This window comes from Typopeltis vanoorti, chromosome 23 (genome assembly GCF_054136105.1).
Source record: "Typopeltis vanoorti isolate ZY-2024b chromosome 23, IOZ_Tvanoo_1.0, whole genome shotgun sequence".
In the NCBI taxonomy this organism is placed as follows: Eukaryota; Metazoa; Arthropoda; class Arachnida; order Uropygi; family Thelyphonidae; genus Typopeltis; species Typopeltis vanoorti.
In genome coordinates this window covers 9,573,832-9,586,113 of record NC_143571.1, presented here as the reverse complement: position 1 = coordinate 9,586,113, position 12,282 = coordinate 9,573,832, and the positions used below count along the sequence as shown (strand labels likewise).

General features: G+C 37.3%; 1 protein-coding gene across 6 annotated transcripts in view; it reads right to left on the bottom strand.

Annotated features, from left to right (window-relative positions):
- LOC150093608 (thrombospondin type-1 domain-containing protein 7B-like) overlaps window positions 1-12,282 on the bottom strand; it is a 950,748-nt gene that overhangs the window by 404,447 nt on the left and 534,019 nt on the right. For all 6 annotated transcript variants that reach the window (XM_090412735.1, XM_090412734.1, XM_090412733.1 and 3 more), the window contains exon 18: window positions 5,432-5,576. In XM_090412735.1, coding sequence (XP_090268861.1) covers window positions 5,432-5,576 — 145 coding nt within the window. The remainder of the gene's footprint in view (window positions 1-5,431; window positions 5,577-12,282) is intronic.

The following is a 12,282-nucleotide window of genomic DNA, read 5'->3' as shown; positions in this document are numbered from 1 at the left end:
AGGCCATAACCACCTAGGCCAAACAGGAAATGAAGAAATCATTAAAAAAATTACCTGTATAAAAGAAACCTAGCAACCTGTCACTGGAAAAGCACAAGTCATAAAGAGTTAATGATCCCTGTGATTAAATATTACACAACTTCATTTCCCATCAGCAAATCACAAATTAAAAGACTGGAAGACATTAATACAGCTTCTTCTGGAAAAAGAAAAAAAGGCAAAGGCCAGCAAGATAAGTTATTCCCAAAAAAAGAACGGGGGGGGGGATATGAAAACATCCAAAGACTTACAGAAATGCTACTATCACAGTACTGAAAATTCTCCAGGTAATTAAATTCTCAGAAACTGTACATCCCTCCCATGAAATGTGTCAGTACTGGCTAGGTGTTAACTATAAAATCTCCACAGGTCAAAACCACAGAAGCAAGAAGGCAAAGACCACAACAGAATACTACAGAACCATATCCAAACAAGCAAAAATTATTGCCAAAAAAAAAAAAGCATAAACAATACCTTCAAGAACTTAAAAAAGAAGACATAATACAGGCAATTAAAACCAATCCAATAGATACACTCCAACAAGACAAGGAAAATGGAAAAATTGCTATTTCAGCTAGAAGAATTAGGATCAATGGGATCCTAGAAGAATTGGGATCCATGACAGAACCCAAGAAAACTGAGCAATTCCTTCCTCTTCAAAAGCTGGACTATTCTTCTAAAACTCTTTCCTTTTATCTCCCTAGTTACTTAACCCTTTGCTAGTTAATACCTCTCTAGACACAATTTAGACTGGAGGATATTGAACAATATCCTATCAGAAAACACAAAAATAGGAAAAAATTTGAAAGTGTAAATCGTGCCTTCTGCATCCAATAAGAAACTGAAAACACCTTTTTACGAATGCACAGTGGGTTCATATCAGCCACAACTTCGATGTCCAAACACACACACTGAGGAAAGAACAAGCATTATAATTTACAAAACATACCTGAAAAAGGAAGCATGAAAACTCAACTGCTTTACCTACTAATTGAAATACAATACCATATATAGAAAATTAGAAATATTGCAACCTTCCAAAAGCAAAAGAAAATAACAGAAATATTAAAACAGGGAGATGTACAGGCCATAGCATCCCAACCAACCAAAATATATCAAAAATACTGTTCACCTTCCTAAAAGGCCTATCACGAAGACTCTCCATTACTTCTTTCTCACTTGAGGAAATATTTCTCTGAGCTTTTCATAAATCACATACACCTAATAACCAAAGATAATGCATGGACATTATTATTATTATTATTCCTGATACCTCCAAGGAGTCTGAAGACTCATCTTGGGAGAACACCTACATCTGCCTCAACCACTACACCGAACCTCTACTACGAATCATCTCCATCAACCACCCACCTCCACAACAACTAGTATTTTTTGTCTGTAAATTGCGTGTGTTCTGAAGGGCCAATTTGTCTGTATGCGGGATGAGAAACCAGAGTTTCCAGGAGAAAAACCCTGCTACCTCTGTATGAGATCGGCTAACTCACCTTCGATTGAAATCGTCCAGATAAAGATTCCTCCGTCGTGACAAGAATCGAACTTAGACCTATTCCAATCATGGAAATGCAACCATGACAGTTCAGGCTTCCTTAACAACTAACCCCCTGTGTCATTCTCTGGACACAAAAAAGTCAAACTGACAATATTTACTCCTAACCAGTAATATAATATTTTGCAAAAATTTAATTTAAAAAAAAATTAAAATAACTATTTCTTTTGTTTTTGCAATAAACAAAAAATAATTATATATTAAAAATAAATAAAAATCAACAATTGGCAAGCAACAAATAAACTATTGATAGACAAACTGGTGGAAATCTGCTGAAACCACTCTACTTATGACTATTAATGAATACAACCTTTTCTGTTTTTGGTGAGTGAAAACCCAATACCTCAGACAAAAAAGGTACTAATATGAAATTAGGAAAACAAATATCTAGAATTTAAATGGTCAATTAATTATTATTATTATTACTACCCAAAACTCCATGGAGTCAAAGACTCATCAGGAGGTACTTTTATCATACACGCAGCTCATCATACCATGCTTTAAACACATTCAAATTCTATGCAGACACCACACTCTCAGGCAAAGTGTTCCAATCATTCACAACTCTGCATGAAAAAAAAGTTGCTTCTCACTCCCTCCTTATACAGTTTCCAGGGATAACCTGTGGTTCCCCCCCCCCCCCCCGATCTCCCACTATTTTCTGTAGAACCTCTCCAGCATTGATCCTATAACAACCACTTACTAACTTGTAGGTCTCTATCATATCTCCCCCTCTTCCTCCTGTCCACCAGACTGTACAAATTGCATCTTCTCAATCTTTCCTCATACTCTGTCTCATACTCGACATTCCAGAGGTTAGAAAATACCTTAGTCAGTCGCCTGTGGACCCTTTCCAACATCTTTTTGTCATTCTGCAAACCAGGTGACCAAATCTGGGCACAATAGTCCATATGTGGCCTAATCAAGGCCTTATACAATGGAACAAGAATCTCCCTATGTCTACAAGTCAGTGTCCTCTGCATCTTTCCCAGAAACCTTTGTGCTGTCTTCACTATTATGGCTATGTGTCCCCTAAATTTCAGATCTTTATCCACTATCACCCCAGATCTCTTATTTCCTCCACCTCCAACAATATATCCTCAACAAGCACAAATTCTGCATCCCATCTTTGTTTACCAAATTTTAAAACCTTACATTTTGCAACATTGAGTTCATATCCCCATTCCCAATCACTCAATTTATTCAAGTCTTCTTGTAAGGCCACAAACATCTCTACTCTTCATGGTTCGTCCCAACTTTGCATCATCTGCAAACAACTGAATATCTCTATCCAAATCTTCAGTGATATCATTAATATACAAGTTAAACAGTAATGGCCCTAAAACAGACCCCTGAGGCACACCACCAATGACTTTTCTTTTCCTGGATATTGCTCCCCCATACACAACTTGTTGATACCTATCAGATAGCCAGTCTCCAATTCAATGCACCAATCTAATATCCAACCCCACCCACTCTAATTTGACTATCAATTTATCATGCGGTAATCTATCAAAAGCCTTTGTGAAATCTAAGTATATTACCGTGTATCCTTCTCTGTACATGGAAGCAGTCACCTTATTGTAATAAGTAAGTAGATTACTGAAACATGACCTCCCTTTAGCAAATCCATGCTGTCCATCAAAGATAATACCATTGTTGTCAACATAATTCTGGATCCTAGTTCTCACAAGCTTCTCCAACAACTCAACTACAACACCTGACACACACACACACACACACACACATAGGCCTATAGTTTGATGCTTGAGCTCTATCACCTCCTTCATGAAATGCCCGCTTGCTCTAGTTTGTTGAACTCCCCATACACCTCTTGCTCACTTACAGTCAGTCTTTCTTCCCCATCATCAACTGCTCTCAATCTCTCCATGAAGTCACATTTACAAGATTGAAAGACCTTTATGACTGCTCGTTAAGTATCTCCACCATACCTTTTGCAACAGCTGTCTTTATACCATTTTCTCCAATCAATGTCATCCTTCCATGATCATTCTTTCTTTTGCTGGCTACATATCGAAAGAACTCCTTAGGATTCTTTTTGGCTTCATTAGCTAACTGCTGTTCATACCTCTCTTTAGCTACTCTCACCAACCAAGTCACCCTCCTTGCCTGGTCTTTTGTAATCCTCATGGAATTGGTTATTTCCACTTCTCTTATGCTGCCTCCATAATGCACTTTTTCCCTGTATCGCATGCTTAATCTCTTTATTCATCCATTTCACATCTATCTTATTTCACCCTTGGAATACATTTAGACATTGCATCTACTAGAAAGTTTCTGAAAATCCCCCAATGCTGCACTGATCTCTTTTCCAGCTAACTCTATGTTACACACCTGCAAGCTGTATCCTGAGCTCTTCATAATCACCTCCTTGTAGTTCCACATATACCCTTTTCTTACAGAGGTCCTCACACTGCTGGTAATCACCTCATGGTCACTCTCACCAATTGGTGGGCGATTTGACACTTCATTTATAATTACATCCTCTGATGAGATGACCAAATCCAAGACCCTCAAATCCTCGTGTTACATATTGTCTGAGGTAGTTATCCCTGAAAAACTCAAGAAACTCATTTTCTTTACTTCCAGTTGCTATCTCATCATTCCAGTCTATATTGCGATAATTAAAATCGCCCATAATGATCACTTTTTTCTTATTTGCTTGGCTAATTTGATTATTTGATACATTTCATACTCACTACCATCCACATTTCCTGGTCTATTATATCCTAGAATTATAGCATTAACTATCAAGGTAAAGGTCTTTATATTTACAGTTGTTTCTTACTAAAAGAATATGTTGAATATTCAACTGCTGGAGTAACACTATACTTTTGAGTTGTAATGATGGCCAAGGAAACTATTGCCACAAAGTCAAGGCAGCGTAAGATGTCTGATATGTGCATGTATTCTCCAGCTAATTTGTGTGTGTTTTAAGTATATAAAAATTCATGTTTTAGGGAAGAAAACCCAGTCACATTCACAAGAGACTAGCTAAGTCACCAAATTTAGAAAGTCCATAAAAATATTACTAATATCTTAAAGATCTGAACTCATGTCTTTCCAAAGGAAATACTTTTTATCTTAAAAGGTTGCTTATTCAACTTAACTGTCTTTGCACATTTTTGAGTAAAGTCAGTTAAGTTGAATAAGCTGCCTTTTAAGATAAAAATTCAATCCTCTCAAGGCATTTAAAGTTTCAAGAATATTAAATTCCTGGATTAATGTTACATATACCATATTTGCTGGCGTATAAGATGCACCCCCTTTTTTGTACAAATTTTTTAGGAAAAAAAAGATTTTTTAGATCCTCTTCCTGATTCCTCCAAGTTCTTATTGTTTTCTCAGTTGGACATGGCTTGAAATGCCTCTCTGTGCAGCCCTGTTTCCATGTTCTTTAGCATACGCAATCATGGATGCAATATTGTAGCAATGCCAACATTTTTCAGCCTTAATTTGCCAAAAAATTTAGAGAAAATTTAACAGCAGAAATTTATCACCATTCACAACAACTGCGACAATAATTGGAAAGTTTAAACGAACAGGAACACAGCTGTGATCGTCAATGACAGCAAATGCACATCCAGTGAACTGTACATAACTGGAATGCTCTCACACACCGCAAGGAAGCAAGAAAGAAATCACGCAACTCAGAACAGAGAAAATTTCCAGAAATGAAAGTAATAAAAAACTGAGTATCGGCGTATAAGATGCACCCTGTTTTTCAGACCTATTTTCAGAGGAAAACAGTGCGTCTTATATGCCAGCAAATACGGTAACTTATTACTTGAAAAAAGTAGAGACCTGTGCACACTGTGACCATGAAGACCAACTGGATACAACACATTCTTCAGGGCATGGAACATAACAGGATTCGGAAGAGCTGGGAAGAAGTTGTTGGTCACAAAATTTTTCATCTGATTCCTTCAATGTTGTTTTATCAATACATCTGTGATAAGAAAAAATAAAATTTAGATAACTAAATTATTTAAATGCTAATTTATGGGAAAATATGTTATTAAGAATATCATAATCAACATATGAATACATAATAAATAAATAAATAAATATATGTATTATTAAAAGGGAGTTAGGGACTCATTGAGGGAGGCCATATACTACATTACCCATACCAGCTGTCATACCTGTTCTGGAATTCATTCACACTACTTGCACACACAACTTCCAATGGCAATGTGTTCTGATCGCACACCATTCTATAACAGAAAAATCTATCTTTCACCCACCCATCCCCATTCTTGACAGCATTCATTCTCAACTTCCAAGGATGCTCTCGTCCTTCCCCATCCACCATAACATGAAAAATTCCATCTACTGATATCCTGTATGACTTTTTCAGAAATTTGTAAGTCTCAATCATGTCACTTTTCTTTCTTCTGTTTGCATTTGCTGGTATTTGAGTCTACAAATGCTCAAACTGTCTTCATAATCAGTATTCCATAATCCGGACATCATTCTTAACACTCCTTTACATACACACACACACATACTCTCTCACTGTATCAGAATCCCAACAGAAACCAGGAGATCAGACCTGAGCACAATAGTCCAAGTGAGGTCTTATCAGGGACTTGTAAAGAGGCAAAATGACATCCTTATCTTTACATGTTAAAGTTTGTTTCAGCATTGCAATTATCTTTTCAGTTGTATTTGCAATCTTTGTTACATGGCCTCTGAACTTCAACTTCCTATCTACTTAAACTCTAAGATCCATAGCCCGATTAGTTTCTTCTAGCATAATCCCACCAATAAAATATTATTATTACCCAAGACTCCACGGAGTCAAAGACTCATCTGGGAGGTCCTTTTATCATACACACAGCTTCATACTGCTTTAAACACACTCAAATTCTCTGCAGACACCACACTCTCAGGCAAGGCATTTCAATCATTCACAACTCTGCATGAAAAAAACCTACTTCTCGCTCCTCTACTCACACCCTCTTTATACAGTTTCCAGGGATGACATCTGGTTCTCCCCTGATCTCCAACTATTTTCTGTAGAACCTCTCTAGCATTGACACTATAATAACCCCTTACTAACTTGTAGGTCTCTATCATATCTCCCCCTCTTCCTCCTGTCCACCAGACTCTACAAGTTGCATCTTCTCAATCTTTCCTAATATTCTGTCTCATACTTCTAACCAGAGGTTAGAAACTACCTTAGTCAGTCATCTCTGGACCCTTTCCAACATCGCTTTGTCGTTCTGTAAACCAGGTGACCAAATCTGGGCACAATAGTGCATGTGTGGGCTAATCAAAGCCTTATACAATGGAACAAGAATCTCCCTACGTCCACAAGTCAGTGTCCTCTGCATCTTTCCCAGAAGCCTTTGTGTTGTCTTCACAATTTTGGTCATTTGTCCCCTAAATTTCAGATCCTTATCCACTATCACCCCCAGATTTCTTATTTCCTCCACCTCCAACATTATACATCCTCACCAAGCATAAATTCTGCATCCCATATTTGTTTTCCAAATTTTAAAACTTTACATTTTGTAGCATTGAACTCACATCCCCATTCCTGTGTCCAATCACTCAATTTATTCAAGTCTTCTTGTAAGGCTACAACATCTTCTCTACTCCATGGTTTGTCCCAACTTTGCATCATCTGCAAACAACTGAATATCTCTATCCAAATCTTCACTGATATCATTAATATACAAGTTAAACAGTAATGGCCCTAAAACAGACCCCTGAGGCACACCAATGACTTTTCTTTTCCTGGATATCACTCCCCTATACACAACTTGTTGATACCTATCAGAGAGCCAGTCTCCAATCCAATGCACTAATCTAATATTCAGTCCCATCCGCTCTAGTTTGACTATCAACTTATCATGCAGCAATCTATCAAAAGCCTTTGTGAAATCTAAGTATATTACTTTGTATCCTTCTCCTCTGTCCAAGGAAGCAGTCACCTTATTGTTAGAAGAAAGTAGATTACTAAAACATGACCTCCCTTTAGCAAATCCATGCTGCCCATCAAAGATCACAGCATTGTTGTCAACCCATTTCTGGATCCAAGTTCTCACAAGCTTCTCCAACAACTTAACCATAACACCTGACACACAGATAGGTCTATGGTTTGATGCTTGAGTTCTATCACATCCTTTATGAAGTGCCACAATCTTGTCCTCCTTCCACTCCTCAGGAACTTGACCCAATGCAAGACTCTTATTAAAAAAAATATGTCAAGACTGGTGTCAACTCCCTGGCACATTCCTTCAGAATACGTGGTGATATATTATCAAATCCCACAGCCTTATTAACTGATTAGTTTGGATCCTAGTTGAGCAAACTTGATGTTTGCTCAACTAGGATCTTGATCACTCAGTCAGTCAGTCTCTCTTCCCCATCTTGAACTGCTTTCAATCTCTTCATGAAGTTACATTCACAAGACTGAAAGACCTTTATGACTGCTCATTAAGTATCTCCACCACACCTTCTGCAACAGCTGTCTTTATACCATCTTCTCCAATCAATGCCATCCTTCCATAATAATTCTTTCTTTTTGCTGGCTACATATCGAAAGAACTCCTTAGGATTCTTTTTGGCTTCATTAGCTAATTGCTCTTCATACCTCTCTTTACCTACCCTCACCAACCAAGTTACCCACCCTGCCTGGTTTTTCTAATCCTCATGGAATTGGTTATTTCCACTTCTCATATGCTGTCTCCGTAATGCCCTTTTTCTCTGTATCGCATGCTTAATCTCTTTATTCATCCATTTCACATCTACCTTATAAACCCATGCCATTCATTGCAAAGTAGAGATTTTCTGTCAATCCCATTTCTGAATGTCAGCTTACCAACTTTTCCTAAATCTTCATCATCACTCCAGAGATACTGATAGGTCAATAGCTGGATACATCAGTTCTTTGCACCACCTTTGTGCAATGGGATTACCAGACATTCTTTCCTTCTGTGGAATCTTCCATGTTTTGAGATCAAATTATATAGCCTGAGAAGGAATAGCCAGTTCAGCTGAAAAATCATTTGTATTTGTGCTGATATCCCATCAGTGTCTACTGCTAGTTCTTATTCATTTTATGCAAATAATAAGTGCCCATTTTGCTAAAAGCTATCAACCTGGTGTATGCAACATTGAGTGCACTCAGTACTCATTATTTGAATAATCTCTTGTGCATTGGTCACCTGCATAGCATCTGTGTTCATAGAGTTATTCTTTTGTATTCATTCTTTGTTTTACTTGCAGCATAATGATAGAATTCTTTTGGGTTGTCTTTAGCTTGTAGCACCAGTTTCTTTTCATGCACAGTCTACTAGCTGTAACTCTTCTGGCCTGCTCCTTATAATTTTCATAACTGACATCATCATGCTTGGCAAACTGTTGACAATGTTCCTTCCAAATCATATTTTTCTTATGAATCTCTTGCTTAATAAGATTAAACATCCATTTCACTCCTACCGTATTTATTCTTAAAACTCTAGGACAATTCTTAGAACATTCCAACATGGCATCATTTAAGTATTTCTTAAACACTTCCCATCCAATAAATGATACCATGGTGCAGAACACACACATGAACACTTGCACTGCTTGGAAAGAAGTTTATAGACACCCCCATGGACAAGGTGCATCATGCCATATAACAGGTCACATGTTTGTAGCCGGTATAAGTTAAAGGAATATGATGCTCCTCAGTCCGTGCAACTATGTTCGGGGAAAATGGCTGCAAGAAGAGAATTTATCACGATGCAATAAAAGCATTGTGATAAATGTCATGTTGCAGGCCTATCTGCTTGGCAAACTGTTGACAAATTGGGCTATCCCAGGTCAATAATCAGTGATCCAATACTGAGATGGAAGTGCAGGGAATCAACTGTTAAGTGTTACCTGCAGTGGACAACTAATCAGACTCATCAAACATGAGCATAGAGTACTGTGAAGGATAACCTGCCATTCATTGATCAACAGAGTCATCTACAGTGGTGCAAAGAACATGTACAGTGGGATGCAGAAGCTTGGAAAGCCATGTTATGGAGAGACGACTCATGCTGCACATCTACCAAGCAGATGGATGGGTGTAGCAGATACTCAGAACATCTCTTAGCAGAGTGTGTAATCCCAACTATGAAATTCAGAGGTGGCAGTATGATGGTATGGTCCTGTTTTGGCCTTGGACTCTTGTTTGTGGTGACATGAACACTGAAAGGCATCTATACATTCTGCACAATGCAATGCTTCCTACTTTATAGCGTTGCTATGGAACCAACCATTGTCTCTTTCAGCAAGACAATGCACTGTGTCATAAAGCTGGTGCTGTAACTGTGTGGTTTGTGAACATCTGAAGTATGAACTGGAGCATTGGGTGAAGTCAAGGGACGTCCACCCCATGACAGTCCAGGACTCCATTATATACCTACAGGAAGAATGGCTCAAAATTCCCATTGATCACTATCATATGCTTGTGGAAAGTACGTCCCATAGGACTGCTGCAGTCGTTGTAGCGAAAGGAGATCCTACATCTTATTAAGGTGGGCACCATGGCTGTTTGTTCCTCACATGATGGTGTCTGTTGACTTCTCTCCAAGCAGTGTGTGTGTGTGTGTGTGTAACAAATGAAATAAGGATTAAAGTATCATTGGAGCAATAACCAAACTAGTGGGCATCGATGGGAGAGTGGATGATGCACAGGAGTCAGAAGTAGTGCGTGGAGAATCAGGCTAAAATGAACATGATTTGCAAAATGAAGTACAGTTTTGTTTTCTTGGGCCAGTTATTTAATTTTGTGTATTAATGATATTTGGGATAGTCTAGTGGCAGTATCTAGTTGTTTACTGATTATGCAGAAACTGAAAGAGGTGACAGAAGTATTTCTGATGTGAAGTTCTTACAATATAATTCGAATGCGAGATAGCACGTGTCAGTTTGGTGTAAGTAGTTGATGAGACTGGATATCTAATAATAGGGAGAGTGACATTCAGGAGCTACACTCAACTGATTAAAATGGATAACTGCAGCTATCCACTATCAATGCAGTAAAGAAACATTGAAGTGACTGGACCAAATGCAACCTCAAAAGAATTGAAGATAAATTTATTGAAAGATAAATATAAACAATCATATCTACCTGAAAAATTACAGAAGTACTACACATAATTTGCATTACTGAGCTGAAGATGACAATGCTAGATAATGACTATAAGATGCCATTTATAGACAATAGTGACCAGGGAAAGGAAGGGGTAGCAGCTATAGGATTCATTACTAAATACGAAGATAAACTTCTTCAATGGCAAGCAGTTTCAAGCACAATAATGTGAGCTAATTTCAACATGGAAAACTGTACAACTGAGGCATTTGTTCTTATGCTTCAGCAGGCAGTTCTACTAAGGAAAAAGTGCAGACATTTTTGAGCCAACAGTAAGTAACAGCAGTTGACATAAAGAAAAATAGCTTGTTCTTGTTAGAGACCTAAACAAGATGGTAAGAAGAAAATTCCAGTCAAATACTTTTGGGAGAATTTTGAGAAAAAAATAGAACTAATTACATTGGTAGGTACCTGCTGTATTTCTGTTTCAGGACAATACCTAGTAAAAAAAATTCCATAAATTCACATGGAGAGAATATGCAGACAAGAAAAGTCATACCAACTATGTCATTTTTAATAGTGATATTATCAGCTGGTTCAGGATGTCAGTGTATACAGAAAATAAATATGCACCAAAGTGATGAGTATGTTGATTTTTTCGACCAAACATGAATATAACAAAAATAACTAACACTGGGTTTATAAGTTGTAACAATTATATAATTAAACCTATTAGTTTTGCCATATATGCTAGTGGCTTTGTCTGGGTTAGGAAGAGCAAACAAATATACAATAAGTGGTAAATATGAATCATTACATAACTAAAAACTGAATATGTAGGAACAGTTACATAAAAATAAATGTAAAAATAGAAACAAGTGGAGCATGGAAGCTGGCATGGGTCAGTCATTGTCAGTCAAAACTTTACAAACTATCGTGCACTCCTGCTGAACAATGACTGACCAATGTCAGCTTTCACGCTCCACGTTTTTCTGTTTTTACTTTTAGTTTTATGCGACAGTTCTACATATTTGGTTTTTAGTTATATAATGATTCATATTTACTGCTTATTGTATATTTGTTTGTTCTGAATAACCCAGATGAAGCCACTAGCATATGTGGCAAAACTAGTAGGTTTAATTAAATAACTATTATGATCTATAAACCAAGTGTTAGTTATTTTTGTTATGTACAAAAGTCACATAAGCAAAGTCGATATTAGATCCAGCATTATTTCAAAGCCAAATGTAGAAACTATAAAAGTTTCGTAAATTGACCAGAGAGCTTGTGGGAATCCAATCCTTAGCATCCCTGAGTTGTCTTAGTGTGGACTACTTAAAAGACATAGGTGCTACCTAAGTGTCTATATATTTGCCTTTTATTAGTCCATTTTGATAAGGTTTCACTGGCCTAACAGCTATTTTGAACTAGTAAGTTCTCTTCAGAGACCAGGCAGAAACCTTGAGAGAGAGCAAAAATTTCCATAACCCTCACAGTCGGTGCACAAAAGTAATTACTAAAATAAAGAGCCAAAAGGCTTCAGTTTGGATGTAAAATTACATAAGCAAAGTGGATA